The sequence below is a fragment of the Anastrepha obliqua genome, chromosome 2, assembly GCF_027943255.1.
Source record: "Anastrepha obliqua isolate idAnaObli1 chromosome 2, idAnaObli1_1.0, whole genome shotgun sequence".
NCBI classification, from domain to species: domain Eukaryota; kingdom Metazoa; phylum Arthropoda; class Insecta; order Diptera; family Tephritidae; genus Anastrepha; species Anastrepha obliqua.
In genome coordinates, this window is record NC_072893.1 from 92,816,219 (window position 1) to 92,834,496 (window position 18,278).

General features: G+C 40.4%; 1 protein-coding gene across 1 annotated transcript in view; it reads right to left on the reverse strand.

Annotated features, from left to right (window-relative positions):
• Positions 1-7,216: 7,216 nt before the first annotated feature.
• Positions 7,217-18,278, reverse strand: part of LOC129239259 (neurogenic locus Notch protein) — a 210,705-nt gene continuing 199,643 nt past the window's right edge. Inside the window, exons 7-10 of the mRNA XM_054874627.1 lie at positions 12,323-18,260; positions 11,959-12,259; positions 11,393-11,878; positions 7,217-10,397 (exon numbers count right to left, since the gene is read on the reverse strand). Of these exons, the coding sequence (XP_054730602.1) occupies positions 10,054-10,397; positions 11,393-11,878; positions 11,959-12,259; positions 12,323-18,260 (7,069 nt within the window). The 3' untranslated portion in view covers positions 7,217-10,053. The remainder of the gene's footprint in view (positions 10,398-11,392; positions 11,879-11,958; positions 12,260-12,322; positions 18,261-18,278) is intronic.

Genomic DNA, 18,278 nt, shown 5'->3' on the forward strand with positions numbered 1-18,278 from the left:
ATATTATTTCTAAGACCCTAAAGCACCTTTTAAGACAAAAAAAAATTTTTCGATTTTTTCAAAATTCTAGACCAGCTTCCCCCCTTAAGTAGCCAAACTCACTTAGACCATGTAGGTCCGTTGTGGGTGTTACCATGTTACACAATGGTACCCTTATTGTTAGCTTTAAAGGAACCAGTTCAACTCTCTTACGAAACGTAGGATAGGTTTTATCCCAACTTGGGATAGTTCGGTAAAAGATTAAAAAAAGTTAAAAAAAGATAAAAAATGGTATTTTCCCAACAACCTTGCTCTATTCCTAGCTAAATCTGGACGATTACAAAGAAAGTGTTCTAATGATTCTTTCTCTTCCTCGTCTTTACAACCTCTGCAGTATTCATGCGAAAATATTCCTAGTCTAGAAGAGTGCCTACCTAACGGCCTTGACCAGTGACACAAGCAACGACCTTCGAGATGTTCTCTCTTGAGACGAGATCTTCTCTTATCTATTTGCAGCCAAATTAACCTGGCTGTAACACATGTATTTTCTTCTGTCCATGATCTATTGACCTCCGGGAGAATATTATTTTTTATCCTAGGCAAGTTGCCATACGAGTTCCAATGTTGCCTCTGTTTTCATGAAGTGAAAGATTAGTACGCTTGCAATTTCCTTTAATATCTCTATGTCACGAAACCCATATAAGGCTGAACTTGAAGGCAGTGCTAATATCATTTAAAGCTGCCAGGCATTCCTGAGCAGCCTTTGATCTTATTATAACTGCCTCCATTGATTTGAAGGCCGCCTGGCTGTCCGAGAAGATATTTATCGTAGTTATTGTTAGGGCTTGTGTGTTAAGGTACACAGTTACCTCTAGAACAGTTATGGCTAGGACTTCTGCCTGGTAGGCGCTCCAGTAGCCCGGAAGTCGGACAGATAATTCTAATCCCAATTCCTTAGAAAAAACTCCACAGCCTACTTTATTTTCTAGCTTGGATCCATCCGTGTAAAAATTTATTTTCCCTCTTCTTCATGGTCTTTGACTTTACCACTCTCTTCTTGACGGGATGTTAGAATTGAAGAGCCTCTCGAAGGTGGGTTTCGGGAAAGAGTAATTCATTTCTTGGTTATAACTACTCATAGTATGTAGTATAGAAGTGTGACCGAACCGCCGGGTCGTCCATAGCTTCATACTGTTAAGTCGAAGCGGTGAAGCGGCGGCCACGTGTTTTCCTACCAGATTTAGAGCAGAGTAAGTTGTAACCTAATCTAACCTTTTTTAAATATGCAGTGCAGATGATAATTTTTACGTTCCTTTGTTATGTAAAGGGTGGTTAAATTTCAAAGGCCGATGTTGAATGTGAACCACACCTAAACGTCAAGCTTTTTTCTGCATTTCATTTAACATTTTTCAATTTCAGACTAACTCAAGTTGAACCATGGAAAGATAGACAATCGAGTAACGCGTTAAAGTTATTCAGGCTTATTATGAAAACGGGCGTTCATATCAAAATGCATATCAAAGAAAATCAACTTCAGTGATAAGGCACATTTTCACCTCAGTGGATTCGTCAATAAGCAAAATTGCCGCATTTGGGCGAATGGTAATCCAAGAGTGATTGCCGAAAAACCAATGCACCCACAAAGAGTGACTGTTTGGTGCGGTTTATGGGCCGGCGGCATCATTGGGCCGTATTTTTTCCAAAATGAGGCCGGTCAGGCAGTTACTGTGAATAGTGTTCGGTATCGTGAGATGATAACGCACTTTTTATGGCCCGAATTGGAAGATATGGATGTGGACGATATGTGGTTTCAACAGGACGGTGCCACTTGTCACACAGCTAACGAAACAATGGCTTTTTTGCGCGAAAAATTTCATTGCCGAATAATCTCACGTCGCGGCGATGTCAATTGGCCGCCAAGATCATGTGATTTGACACCGTTGGACTTCTTTCTTTGGGGTTATTTGAAAGAAAAGGTGTACGTCAATAAGCCAGCAACAATTCAAGAGCTAAAAGATGAGATAATTCGGCACATTAACGGCATAGAACCTCAATTATGCCTCAGCGTCATTGAAAATTTGGACCATCGGATGGAGGTGTGTCGCCGAGGCTGCGGCGCCATTTGGCCGATATTTTTTTCCATACGTAATTGAGCCGTATCGATATTATCATAATAAAGAGAAATGATAATAATTTTCTAAAAAAATTGTATTTTATTCAAAATCAACACCGGCCCTTGAAACTTTACCACCCTTTATAAAACACCATTTTATTGTAATTTGCGTTATTTCAATGAGCCAATAGCGGAAATATGATATTACAGATGTATCTAGTGTGGACTTACTTGAAGGCTAACTGTATAGGAAAACTGCTATTTTGAGAGGAAACTGCTTATGTAGGAAGAGAATTCATCGTTTAATAGACATTTTGCCAAAAATGAGCAAAGAGTAAGATTAAATCGGGAAAGTTTTAAATAAAAAGTGATGAAGCTTTTAAATAAAAAAATAATTTCAATAATAAAATTGAAAGAAACTTGCTTGAGGCGATGAAACCAAGCATTTTTCTCTTATTTGAGTTTTGGATATTTCCATTACTTAGGCATTCCTCTCTTAAACTCAAAAATTTTGTAATTTTATTTTATTTATTTTTTATTTTTAAAAGCTTACATGATAATAAAATTATAAGTAAACTAAGCAAACGCAGCGCTAGCAGCAGAGGCTTTCGGTTGGCTGGTGATGTATGTATGTTGAATCAGATACGATGGAGTAGGTCGGTATCCTTCAGAAATTTGTAAATATTTTTGATGTTTTCTTCAGTGGCTTCTTTTAGAAGTAGAAGGGGATCTGTGTTGCTGAAGCGGTGATGCCTTTGAGAAGCAAGTTCTGGGCAAGATACCAGTAGATGATGTAGACTGACTGTTGCTGGGCAGAAGGGGCAGGTGTTGGATGTATTACCCTGTAATAGGTGTAAGCTAATAATTATGGTGTGCCCAATACGGAGTTGTGTGTATGGGGTAATGTGGTTGGTGGGTACCGATGATGGATAGGCAGGTTTTGAACGTTTGGGGTTGATGTTGGAATAATGGTGTTTATAATACGACCATTCACGAAGTAACTTAGTTTGCCTCTGTTCATGAATAAGTCGGTGTACCTAGCGATATATACTAGGTAGGATGACTTCTGATGTGACTGTTGGTGTAATGGACATGTCTTTGGCAATTGTATCTGCCAGTGTGTTACCCTGGATGCCGGAGTGCCCAGGTATCCACATAATGTTGATGCTACTTCGATGTGTTATTAGTATGTTTTTGATACTGTCGATTATTTTGCTTGATTTTTTGTGGTTTTTAATGGCTTGGAAGCAGGACAAACTGTCGAAGCAAATTATATTATACTAGCACACCCGGCCCGCTTCGCTGGGCACACTAAAATAGAATAGATATGGTTTAGAACAGAAAATATATGGTTTTCATATTATTTATTTCTTTATTCTTTATTCAAGCGCTTCGGCATAAACAATATTTTTTGTTTTTCTATTTGTTTTTGAGTAAATATAAAATATAAATTGAAAATCAGGAAAAAAGAAGATTGTTTTTGAATTTCAAATCAACGCACATGAATAACTAAGAAACAATCGTCTTTTTTCCTGATCATCCATGAATTTTTCGTTTCAATTTATATGTTTTATTAAGCATTGGAGCTTTTTTAACCATTATCCATTTATATTTTTCAAAAAAAAACGAAAAAATTTTTTTTTCCACGAACACATAATTTCATTTGAACATTCGAATTTCACATTAAATTCTCAAATTTCGTAAGAAATTATTCACTGTTCCAAAATCCACTCCAAAAAAATTCACCAAGAATTTGTACACTTTGCACTTACGTCTTCTCCTTATGGCATCCAAATCAAAAAGAAATATTGACACATTGTAACTCACACTGTCAATTTGACAGTTCAGTTCCGCCCCAAGCGTTAAAAAAGTAAGCGACATTATGGCTGGTTCAAAAGAACGCTGTACCCGTTGCCACTGCTCCGAATTACAACCAAACTTTACGAAACCCATTTTCAATACTTACTTAACAATGTGCATAAGTTTGGTTTAATTCGGTGCAAAGACACGGCGGGTCCACGTTTTGGCATATATTTCGAGACCCTAGTCATCAATAGGTATGAAAATTACCCCGTATTGAAGCACTTATCAACAGCTTTCATTTGATACCCATATTGTACATACACAACCAAAGATTACCCGGGTCCACGTTTTGACCTATATCTCGAGACCCCAGTCACGTAGCGGCATGAAAAATACTCTGTACTAAAGCATTCACCAACAGCTTCAATTTGATACCCATATTGTACATACACATCCGAAGGTTACCACGTTTTGATCTATGTATATATCGAACTCTATCCACCAATAGGTATCCTATGTTACTTCTATCACCTCCAAAAACATGTGTACAAAGTTTCGTAATAATCGGTTAAGTAGTTTTGGCGTGAAAGCGTAACAAACAAACTTACAATCACATTTATAATATTAGTAGGGATGTTTACCCCTACTTTTGGCGCAGTATTGAACGGCTTGTAATATGGCGTTTGCTTCAGCGGTGAAAATAGAGCAGAATGAAAATTATAGGCCGTACGCGATAACTTCTTGATTTTCCTTTACCACCGCGTAATAAGTGTGGGATCCTTTTGACCCGTCAGTAAAAACCAATTGCCACCCGTTAAATTTGTAGTCTGCGATAGATTCGGCGAACTTGGCCCTGTAAACGGCGTTTGGAGTATTCTCTCTCTAATAAAATGTTAACAATTTCAAGCAATCTTACTTTTAAGATTTTTAAAATTTTTGCTAAATTTCAATTTGAACACAATTTTGAATTCGACGAACTGGCATTTTACCTGCATTTGTTTTTGAGCCGCGATGAAAAAATGTTGCTAGCCTCATGTTGCGAGCCTTTTCACGGCGTGAGCAGAGTACAACTTTGCCGTGATTGTTGTGAAATTTCATGCTTGCTTCACGGTCTAGAATTTTATATGGATTTCGACACCTATTTCACGTGAACTGTGAATAAATAAAATAACGGTATTTATTTTATAAAAATATGTAATGTTTTATTAATGTCTTTTTAAAGATTTTCGCTTAATTACTTAATTCATTATGTCTATTGCTATGAAAAACTTAAAAAAACAATTTGCAAAGTACTATAATATTTTACATGATTTGTATTAAATTCATTCGCCTTTTAAAAATGAAACAAAATAAAAAGGGCGCCGTGAAAGGAAACAAAGTTGAATTCAATTAAAGATATTTGAAACACTGTACGCGGACATGGAAAAAAAATAAGTTAATCAACAAAAAAGTGTAAAGACAACAAAAAATCATGGCTGCTTTTTTAAGCTTTTGGACAGCCATGTGAGGGACAGATGAGGTGAAATAGTGTGAAAACAGGAAATAATTAAATTAAAGCTTTTTCGCAAAGTTTTGCGCCAACAAGTGACATCAAAGTAAAAATAAAACATTTATTACATATTTAGTTGCATGGCGCGTAGAGATGGAACTCAATTGTTTTGCATTGGAAAATCACCTAACCGTAATTTTGTAAAAAAATAAACTACTATTTTATTACTACACGAGCACATTGATATACTTTAAATGTCTTTTATGCTTCTTGTCTTTTGCGGCAATCTTTATCTCAAGCGATCATAATACCTATTTATATTTGTTGTACCGCTTTCGTGTTCAAATCAATTTAGTTACGCAAATTTGAATCGATTGTTAAATATTACATGAAATTTTTTTTATCGCGACGTGCTAGGGTTTACAGCTATTTTATAAATATCGGAATAACGCATAAAATACAAAATTTAATTCTTAGAGTATTCATAAAAAACTTTAACTAAAAACTAAGTTTTTTTTTGTCAATTACAAAATGCATTAAATATTTGCTAAAAAATATATAATTGAATTAAATAATTTTGTTTAATGTACATTTAAAATTGTTTAAATATTTATTTAGCACAAAGCAAACTACACAATTATTTAATGATGTGCTGTTTTTAGCTAATACATTTATTAGTTTAGGCAACTTACAACTAAACTTAGCATTTATTCTTAAGTCATACACATGAGATACTTTTTACAGTTACTTGCAAGCGATTCGCATACAACGTCAGCACTTTTCGTATAGCATTCATAATTTTTGCATTTTTGCATTTTTTAATTGTTTCATATGCTTCATATTTGCTTTTTAACTCAACTTTTTTAGAATTTATTTAGAACATATTGGAATATTTTACTTTGCGCTAGTTGTAAAAAAACTATTACTTAATTTGTTTGCAACAACAAATTTGCAATACCTAACATTACTGGAAGAGTTTTCAGCGCACTTAAGGCTAATATTTCGAATATAGGCTAAGTGTCAATACAAAACTATTCATTACGAGTATACCACAATTAAATCAAAGTGAAGCACACGGCTGAATTTAATCTTATCTGTTGCATATACAATTTGTTACATCACTATAAATAAGCCTAGTATGTCTTCAGTTTGTTGCACGCTTGTCTGCTTGTACACCTTAATTTGTTTTTCTAATTTAATATTCCATAAATTTTCCACATGCAATTTTAAACAAATGAACATTTCAATAAAAAAACTCTCTAATATCAATAACAATTAATTAAGCAATCAATAAATGGTGATCGTTGGGCTGCGGTGAATAAATTTTGCTTGACAAGAAAAACTAAGAAAAAAGTGTTTAAGTGATTCGCAAATTTTTCTCGGTTGCAAATACTTTTTTGAGCATATTTGTAGTTTTTTTGTGCGTTTTTTATGCCTTTTGTTTTCATGTTGTTTTTTGTGCGCTGTGTAGGGCGTATAAAAAGTTAAAAATATTAATTATTTTAATTTATACCCACAAAATTCAGAAAACTTGTATTTAGTTGCTTTAATTAGAATTGCAATCGTGTAGAATTATTAACATTCAAATTAATGCTATAGGATTTTTCAGTAAGAGCGCTTCAACTTTTGAACTTTTTTGAATAAAACAGAAACGGTTTGACTTTTTTGACAAATTTTTTTTTTACTATCGAGTTTGAACATATACATACATTTAAGTATGAAATTTGATTTCTTTTGCATGACCACCGCGTGCACGTTTTACGAAGTCCAATCGTTGAACCCAATTTTCGACCACTCTTTTGCATAAATCGGCCGAAATTCCAGCAATTTGGCGTTCAATATTGGCTTTGAGCTCACAAATCGTCGCCGGCTTGTTACTGTAGACCAATGACTTCACATAACCCCAAAACGGGACGGCTTGTTAAATGGACCATAAACTGGCCGTAATGCTCTTAAAGTGGCAGCAACAGAACGATTATTTTCATAAAAAATTTGCACGATTTGCAATCGTTGCTCAAGTGTGTAGCGTTCCATGATGAAATGTATACTAATGAAGTTTACAAATGACAAGCGAAAAATAAAAAAATATTGCGTCGTTCGCCCTCCCTATCGGAAAAAAGTTGAAGCGCACCTATTGAACAACCCTATACAAGCATTCTTATGAAGTCAGAAAAAAATTATGACGCAAGTAGGTAAAGAAAGCTTCTGGGAATTGCACAAATATTTCATGAATGAAAAATTTTACCAGGTACGTGTTGCTACCCCTCAAGGCAGTTGAGCACCAAAGTGCTTAGCGAACTGCTCATTATTGTTTTAACCTTGGGAAAAAACTGAGTACTTTTCTCTTGACATTGTGTTATTATAGTCCTTTTCCTTTTCCTCTCATAACAATTACATATTACTGCATTCCATTGCACTACAAAGGCAATGCAACTAGCAATTTTTATGCTTACAATGTAATTCTTGCTGACTAAAAAACTGCGTATTGTTAATTACAAACACCACAGCATCCAAAGTGCTCAGCAGTGAGTGTCTTGGGGTGCAGATACATTATTGCGCATATACCGCAATGTTGTACTCGTTAACGGGCAAAAGTGCAACATAGAAAAGGTGGTGTTGAGCGATTACTCAGCCCATTCTAATTATCTGTAATGCTACCATAGAATTATTTGACATTTTTTCGAAAATTGAAGAAAAGAAAGAAATCTCTACTTATTCAATTTCATCGAAATGCTCGGGTTTCATATGGTTATTGTATGTAGAAATATATATATGCATGTACTTAAGGCTAGTACTAACTTCGTCGCACTGCAAATTCACCAGCAATACTCACTGGGATTGCCGTGAAATGTTGCTAGCAATTACTAAGCGTTCCAGGTGCTGTTGTTGTTGTTGTAGCAGCATAAACATTCCCCATACTTACATACGGGAAATGCTGCTGGGGTGACAGTCCTTGGCCGGATATAAATCCGGGTCGTTTCGGTAACGTAGAACCGACTGTCGTGGAAACACTAGGTGCTGCAGCCTTCAGCGCTTCATGCAGCTAAAAGATTTGTCAGCGGATTGAAGTTCTAACTTTGCTTATTTCAGTACGTTTAGTGGAAAAAGGTGTTGGGTATTGGGCAAGACGACAGTCAACGAGTTAGTTTCATTGGAAGTTTGCACTTCGGCGAAAGCATTTTGTGGCTTGCCTGGTGTTATCAAGCAGGCAAATTTCCGATTGTAACTTTAACTTATTTTTTGCTTTTAATTTCTTATTTACATAATGTAGCTAAATAATAGCACTACTTGAGTAAATCAAATTTTCAAAAAATCTAATATTAACTTCCGAGTACAACAAACCTTTTGGAAGATAAAAAAAAACATATATTGAATGGAAGAAAAAATAAACGGAGGTAAGTTCATATCATTTATGTCCAAATTTTTGCTTGCGTCTAGCCGATGACTCTCGAAAAGAGTTAAGTAACAGACAAATTTATGCAAATCAGTACTGCGTACTAAGTATTTGTAATCTTCTCTCTTTATATGACAAACAAAATCTATGCTTTACAGCCCAACATGTTATAACATTTAAAAAACAAACACCACAACTTTCTAATTATCTAAATTTTGACGTGATACATTGACATAATTTATCAAAAAAAAATTCGTTTTTCACTCAGGCGATTTCAAGTGCGCGTAATATTTTAACAATAATTTTTTTTACACGTATGCGTATTAAAAGTAATATATTTTCTTGCTTAACATATACATTAAATACGTATGTATACAACTAATTTCGTTTGCATTAAATTTATGCATAGATGTATGTATGTATTTACTACTCTGGTAGGAGATTCGATTGTGAGTTTCTTTTTTGCAGCTGATTTTCATTTGTTCATTATCGGTATTTATGTAGGTATGTATGTATGTAAATATTTACCTGTATGCTATGTATTTAATATGTATGTATGTATAATTTATAGTTCTATAACATATTTACGTGCATTTATGCAGCATTAGCAGAGTTGGTTTTCTAGGTCCTGTTCACATGTTGCTATTTAAGAAATTAATAAAGACAATTTACAATAGGCACCTCAACTGTTCATGCGTACATTATTTACGATATTTATATTTTGTGTATGTATATGTATATGTGTTTGTATATGGTGTAAAAATGCATACTTAAAAAATATGGCTGACTTCCTTTTTTGAAAAGGAAGCATCTAAGTCTCCATGCAGCCGGGTGTCAAGCACATGCGTGTCAATCACAACAGTAATAACAATAAATATGTATGTGCACACCCATTCCTACATACATTTGTACATATGCACCTTGCACACATACCTATCGTTAAAAGCGCTTAGCAAGCACCACTTTTACGCTGCATTTCCTTTCAGTTCGTTCGTTCTCTGCTCGTTTAATATTTATTATTAATTTTCTCACTTTTTAACTTTTTACACACGCTCTTGTCACTGGAATCTTGGATTTTCCATTTACTGTTTTTTTTTCTTTTTGTTTTTTGCTTTATTTTTGTACAAACTACATGCTACTAAAAATATTTTAAAGATAGCGTTATATGTATGTAGGATACTTTTAGTGTTTACACTTTCACACACGTTCACGCTACGAAACGTTTGAGCAGAGCAGCGTTGCAACAACGTCTGCTGCTGCCACCTGTGCTTATTGTCAAATGTAAATCGCTTCCGAACCTTTGTTGGCCTGATGTCCCCCGGAAATGTACAGATTGTTACCCGCCGGCGATTGTACGCTTTCGGACCAGTCCGATGTGGAACGTGGCGACGAGCTTGACCAGTGGCCGGGCGATTCGGGTGATGGCGTTGGATAGCTATCAAGTGTTTGCACCAGATGCTGGGGCGTGTGGCCGCCGGAGTGCTGACTGGTCGGTGTCAGATACTGATAGAAAGCCTGATTGTGCTGGGAGGATGGCGACAGCATATTGGTTGCGGGCGAGGAACCTGACATTGTACTTTGTATCGATGGCGGATTCATTTGGCCGGAATGAAATGAATCTGTGTGGCATGAGAGATGGAGAAATATAAGTGTAATTAAAAGTATGTCGCATTTATATTAGTGATTTAAAGCGTACGCGTAGAGAATTAAGGCAAATTAAAGTAAGACTTTCTATGTAACTCTTTTTGAAACGTTAATTAATCTCACGATTCAACTAATATCAGATTGAATTAAGGGGTAACACCACTGTAGAAATTTCAAAAAATTGATTTTTTTTTTTATAAGCTTAAAAAATTCTTTGAACCTTTTAAAATACAGAACAAAAAGTTTTATACATTACCGAAGTCTATTTCATAAATATTTTAAGCTTTTAACCAAGCGTTAGTGACTGCTACCTAACGACTTCTCCAAATTTCCAAACTTTAAACGCGTTTTTCTCAAAACACGTTTTCTGAAATTGGCACGCAGCATAACTCAAACAATTTTAAATATTTTTAATCAGGTTTTTCACTACGTCTGTATAATAACCTTCTTAAGAGAAGAGCGTAGGGGATTTTCGATAGATTAATTTAAACGATTGTTATAATTATTTAAGTTCCGTTTTTTTAGTCCAAAATAGAGTTTTTTCCTTCAAATGCTTGCTAATTCCACAAAAATAAATATTTTTTAAATCCCCTACGTGTTTCTCTAGCTATTCTTATCTAGATTAAGAAAAAAAATGTTTCTTTGTTCCAGATTAAAATTTGCACCCTCTGTGCTGCGTGCCGCGGAGCTCCTTCAAGAGGAACCACATTACAAAAATGTCTCCAATGCCGCCATTTTGTAAAATTTTTCGATCAAACTTTGTAGTTTTGTATTCTAGTATATAAGTAATAACTTCCCAAATCAGAGTGATTGTTTCCCCTTTTCTTCTATACAAAAAAATTCTTTAAAAATCGTGTTTATTTTACGCGTGTACAGTGGTGTTACCCCTTAAGTCGAATTAATTTGATTTCTCCTAAGCCCGAACTCTGGTATACGCAACATGGTGTAATCGTATTTTGTGCCCACTTACCCGGTGATCCGCAAAAGCCATTCAAGTCCAAGCCGGCTGAACCGAAGTCGAGACTCACAAGCTGCTGTTGGTGTTGTTGCATAGTTTGCATTATTGCACTGCTTTTCGAGTTCTGTTGCTGTTGCTGCTGCTGCTGTTGTTGCTGTTGCTGCAGCTGTTGTTGTTGTTGCTGTTGCTGTGTTTGCTGTGGCGCCATCATCATGCCATCACTACCTGTCGGCGACACAATGCCCACACTCACCGGTGAACTCTGTTGCGACAGGCTTTGACTGCTAGGCGATTGAAAACTCATGCTTTGCGGCGAATTCATTGACGAATTGCTCTGTGGGCCATTTGTAGAGTTGCTGTTATTGTTGTTGGCAGCACCACCTAGCAAAGAATTCACATTGTTGCCGAATTGCTTTTGGTGGGTCGCATGACGCAGGGCCTGCATGTGCGTGGGTGAGGTGGGTAAGCTAGGATGTGATTTGACGGGCGATGGTGAGCCTGTGGTGAAATATTAATGGTCAATGTGATTTAGTAAGTTACATTTGGATACAATTTTTTGTATGCCGCTATTTACTCACCCAAGTAAGCATGTGGCGAGAGCGCCATGCTGCTCTGCACGGAATGCGGTGGCGATTGATTGGAATAGGGCGGACTCAGTCCATGCTCATGACCGCCCATATTACCAGGCCCGTTGTGGCCCAGATTGCCACCGCCACCACCGCAAAGCGAATTCATGCCTTGCTGATTGTTGCCTTTCTGGCCGATCATTTCCTGATGAAAGGGCGAACCACGAGAGTAGACATAATTATCCATTTTAATTAAATCCATATTATTTTGCTGCTGTTGCTGCTGCACTAAACTTTGCATTGTCTGTGCGTTCTGAGAATAGATTTTCAATCAGTAGTGAAATATTTCTTTACAATAAATGTTTTAAGCACTCACCTTTATGCAGTCTTCATAGCTGGGTGGTTGTTTCGCGCCGTTGCTGTTGCCCAGTAGATCGTTGTGGTGGTGTGTTGGTGCCGCCATCGCGTTCGAATAGAGTGACGACGTGTCGTACGGGCTCGGTTGACTTGTTAGCCCCGTCAGTGGCGGTGAGTCCACCGCACTGAGACCGGCATCCAACAGTTGCTGTTGATCCACTCCCTCCAGTCCCTGGCCGTGTGCTGTCAGCCCACCACCCAAGCCATTCAGCAGTTGTGCTGCCGTAAGGCCGTTTTGTCCGCCCTTTTTTGACACCGAGCCCCCTGTCCCCTTTTTTGAGCCCGGTTTGCGTCGAAGACTGCCGCCATCGAGCAGATTGTCCGGACTGCCCTCCAATAGCTTTGCCTTTTTCGCCGCCTTTGATTTGGCGGTTTGTGCTGGTTGCTTTGATGATGAAATGACAGTGGGTTGCGAAATAATTTGTGCTTGACTGCCTGGTGGCGGTGAGCCGATCATTGTCTGTGGCGTCATGGCCATCATTTGTGGCGAGCGCGGCACATGTTCGTCTAACAATCGAACGATGTCGTGGTGCAAGCGCTCTGAGGCAACATCGCGTGGTAAGCGATCCATGTGATCAGTAATTTCACGATTGGCGAAGTTGTCTAGCATCGCTTTGCAGGCTTCGTAAGAACCTTCGCGCGCTGCTAAAAAGAGTGGTGTTTCATCCTTGTCATCCTGTGCATCCCGATTGGCATGATGCATGAGCAGTATATTGACGGCCTCGGTATTGTTGACAGCGGCCGCCCAGTGAAGGGCGGTCTTACCAGAGTTGTCGGCAGCATTGATGTCCGCATCAGCAGTGATTAAGTCCTCAACCATGCCCTCGATAGCTAGACGTGCGGCGAGTATGAGTGGAGTGGTGCCATCATGCATGCGGGCGTTTAAATTAGTGGCACGATTGCGTAGCAGTATCTGAAAAACGCCCATTGCATCGGCGGCCACTGCAGCATGAAGTGGTGTGCGGCCGGTGTTGTCTTGACAGTTAGCGTCGGCGCCGGCGTCCAGTAAACGTTTTGCAGCATCTGCACGCGCATAACGCGCAGCCAAGTGCAACGATGTTTCACCAGTCTTGTCCATTGTAGCGTTTAGCTCGGCACCCTGCGCCAACAAATCAGAAATCACTTGTGCAGTTTGATCGTCAGAGTTTTCGATGTCTTCGCCTGTATCCATACCGCCACCGCGCACTGCTGCTACCATAAGTGGTGTCATACCGCATGGCCCACGCACATCCACATCGTGTTTGCCATCCTGGTGTGCAGGCGGCGTCATAATTGACGAACGTACATCCGCTACTTCGAGATGTGCTTGAGACCATACACGTGGGTCGGCCTCCTCGTAGTCGGTTACCATTGTGTGGTCACTAGCATAGCCACCATGTTCATTGCGCATGCGCTTCTGTGGTGGCAATTCTGATTCATCATCCGACCATTGCGGCGCGTGTCCCATATGACCGGAATTCATGTTGACGTCATTACTCATGCACGCAATTGAGGGGTTTTTATTTAAGTTTCGCATTTCCTGGCCAGTGTCACGTCGGCGCCGCTGATGATTTACTGCGGTAGAAGTGGTGGTACGGAAATTCTCCGGGAACCAAGTAATGCCATGCGCGCGCTTGCGTTGCGTAGTTACCAGCACTCCAAGAAATGCGAATACCACAATACTTATACCGATGAGCACATATTTGACGTTGCTGGGACGTTCTTCCACATCTTCGCCTGGATTCTGTACGCCACGCACGCTATAGATGTTGAACTTTGGCGAGAGCGAGTATTTGGAAGCAGAAGCCGCCAAAAACTCGGCTGCTTCGGCGGCGCGATTGAAGCAATCTATACATTTACGATTATCGATTTCCAGATAAATTTGTATGCCAGTTTGGTCGTTGCGCTCGCTTGATAGAATTCTGTGCTTACGACCGAATTCTGAGTTTTGCAGCTCAGTCATCTGCGAAGTGCCTTTCCAGGTGAAAATCATATCATTACCCATGGAGTCCTTCTTGATGCGCACCGTAGTGCGAAGTAAATGACCCATTTCACGTAAAAATTCCACCTGCTTGTCGCGGAACGTTTTGATATCCATTAACATCACCACAGAGATAGCACCATCAGCTAAATTCGGTTGCTCGAGATTGTTTTCACAGTCCAAACCATCCCAGTTGCACTCCGCATTGTTGCAGCCATAATCACAGTGACCGTCCGCGTAGTGTTTTTGGCAATAGGCTTCATACGTCGGATTACATCGTTGCAATTTCTTGGCACAATCGCGACCATCGAACAGACAAGCTGCATTGTTACACTCCTCATTGCACTGGCCATCCATGAAAACTCGCCAACACTCTATTTTCGCGGTGCAATTCACCCAGGGATTGATTCCCAGTGAGCAGTCGTTGCCGTCGAAGTTACACGCGTATGTGTTGCACTCCGGCTCGCACTTATGATTGCCCTTCTTCTGTTCGCAGCCCCGCTTGACGCACATTTCTCGTTGATATTCAAGATCTTTTGTATATTTGTTGAGCGGTCCACGGCTGTTGTCCGAAGCCCAACCGGGGTAGTTAGAATCGTAATTTTCACAACGTTTTCCAGCCCATTGTCTTGGGCAGAAACAAACAAAATCGCCGAGTAAATTCTCGCATGCAGCACCCTGCCGACATGGATTTGAAGCGCACTCATCCAGCATATCGATTTCACAGTGCACGCCTTCGGTGCCAGGCGGACAATCGCAGCGGTAACCACGAATCATATCGACCACGCAGTTACCCGCTTGACATGGATTCGAGTCACAATCATTACCAGAAAATTCACAATTTTTGCCATAGAAACCAACCGGGCAGACGCAATGGTGACCAGACTGTTTTGTCGAACAAATACCGCCATTTTGGCAAGGAGAATTTGCGCAAAAGTCCACTTTGTTCTCGCAATGGCGTCCCATGTAGCCGTTCTTGCAGTTGCAGTGATAATTATTCACCAGCTGTACGCAGTCCAAAGTACCCGCATTAGAACAGGGATTTGAAAGGCATTCGTTTATGTCACCTTCGCAACGAGAACCCACGAAACCAGCCGGACACGCGCACTCGAAACCACCCACACGATCGATGCAGGTGCCGTTGTTATGGCAAGCGCCTGGCACGCAATCTTCCTGATTTATCTCGCAAATGATGCCCAATGTGCCAGGCGGACAGGAGCAGCTGAAGGATTGCACCAAATCGTGGCATGTACCGCCATTCTGACATGGATTCGGCGAGCAGTCATCGATGTTTAATTCGCAGTTCTGTCCTTGGAAACCCTTCGGACACATACATTTATACTCGCCCACGCGATCCAGACATGTGCCGCCATTTTGGCATGGCTGCGACTCACACTCATTGATGTCCGTTTGGCAATAGCTGCCCGTATAACCCTGTTTGCAGTGACATAAATGCAAATTGCCCATCTCCTTGCAGGTGCCATTGTTGCAAAGTTGTTTGAGACTGACTTGTTTACGTATCGCTGCGACTTCGCAAGAAACCATCTCCACATCGCACAGCTTGCCCGTCCAACCGGCAGCGCATTTACAATTATACTGGTTCTTTATCTGTGAACAAGTGGCGCCATTCTCACAAGGAGATTGAGAACACCAGTCCACATAGTCCGTACACTGTTTGCCCGTATAGCCGTGTGGACAGTGACATGTATACTCTTCGCCGCTTTCGTGGCACGTGGCGCCATTCTGGCAGGGCTGTGAGTCGCACTTGTTGATCTTGTACTGACAATTCGAGCCCGTAAAGGCAGGCAGACACGAACAATTGTAGCCGTTGATACCATCAATGCACGTGCCACCATTCATACAGGAACTTTCAGTGCAGTCTTCGTCGTTGGTCTGACAGTTGATGCCCGAGAAGCCAAGCCGACACGTACATGTGTACGAGTTTACATATTGACGGCAGGTCGCACCATTCTGACAAGGCAGGCTGAGGCATTCATTGATATCCGTTTCACAATGTTTGCCATCGAATCCGTCAACGCAAAGGCATGTATAGTCGCCAATGCCATCCAAACATGTGCCACCATTCTGACAAGGGAACGAAGCACAATCATCGGTGTTGATGGCACAATCACGTCCCTCGTAACCTTTTGCACAGAGACATTTATAAGTGCCGGGCACATTGAGGCAGGTCGCACCATTTCGACAGGGGGATGACAACGCACATTCATCGATATCCTCGTCACAATAACGTCCAGTGTAACCAAGTTTGCAGGAGCAGGAGAAGTCCAGGAAGTTGGGGGAAGGCGTACACTTTGCATCATTCCGACAGCGATGCGTTGAACAGGGATCCATCTTCGATTCGCAATCTCTACCCGTAAATGGCACCTTGCAGACACATTTATAACCATTTACCAGGTCAATACAGGAACCGCCATTCACACATGGATTCATGATACAATCGTCAATATTCGTCTCGCAACGGTAGCCTGTATAGCCGGGCATGCACTGACATTGGAAAGAATTCAGCTGATCTATGCATATGCCACCGTGTTGGCAAGGGTTTGAACTGCACTCGTCGATATCAATCTCGCAGCGTTTGCCACCATAGCCAGGTTGACAATGGCAGATAAACTCATTAATACCATCTTCACAGCGTCCGCCATTTATACAAGGATTCGAAGCACACTCGTCCACATCACTCAGGCATCGCGCATCATAAAAACCGCGTGGACATTCACATTTGTAACCATTTACCATGTCCATGCAGACACCGTTATTGGCACAAGGATTCGAGGCACATTCATTGATATTAATCTCACAATGTAGGCCCGTGAAGCCGGGCACGCATTCGCAAGTGTACTTGTTGATGCCGTCAATACAAGTGGCGCCATTGTTACAGGGATTGCTATGACACTCATTTACATTAATTTCACAGTTTTTACCCGACGTACCAGGCAGACACTTGCAGAGATAGGATCCGACGCGATCGATACAGTGGCCACCGAATTGACATGGATTGGATTCACATTCATTGATTTGCGTCTGACAAAGGTAACCAGTGAAACCAGGATCGCATACGCATTTGAAAGAGTTATCACCATCAATGCATTTGCCACGACGGCATGGGTTCGAATCACAGTCGTTGATGTTGATCTCGCAAGAGGTACCCGTATAACCAGGTGGACATTCACAAGTATAACCGGCGATAGAATCGTGACATATGCCATTATTCCGACACGGCTGTGACTGGCAATCATCTATATTTATTTGACAACGTGTCCCAGCAAACCCAAGCGCACACGAACATTTAAATCCATTAATCATATCGTGGCAGGTGCCACCGTTCAAGCATGGGTTTGATTCGCATTCGTCAATATCAATTTCGCACTGTGTGCCAGTAAAGCCGGGCATGCAAACACAACGGAAGGTACCAGGATCATCCAAGCAACTACCCTCATTCTGACAAGGATGCGACTCGCACTCGTTAATATTTGTCTCACAGCGTGGGCCAGTGAAACCTTGGGAGCAATTGCACTTGAATGAACCAGGAGTATTCACACATATGCCATTGTGTTCGCAAGGAAAACCCTGATCACACTCATCGATATCTTCCGAACAATCCACACCTTTATAGCCAGTGGCACATGAACAGGTATAGGAACCATTTATGGGACTCGTGTCACAAATTGCATCCGAATGACAAGGATTCGATGTACAAGCGTCTTCCAAATGGCACAGCAGACCTGTTTTGCCGGGCGTGCAGCGACAATAGAAAGACCCCACCCCATCTATGCAAGTGGCGCCATTGAAGCATGCTGCAGCTGCACAATCGTTGACATTATCGCTGCAGTCTCTACCCTCCCAGCCGTTAACGCAGATACACGAATAGTTGCCATTAGTATTGGTGCAAGTGGCGCCATTTTGACAAACCGATGGCCTGTGAGAGAAAATAAAA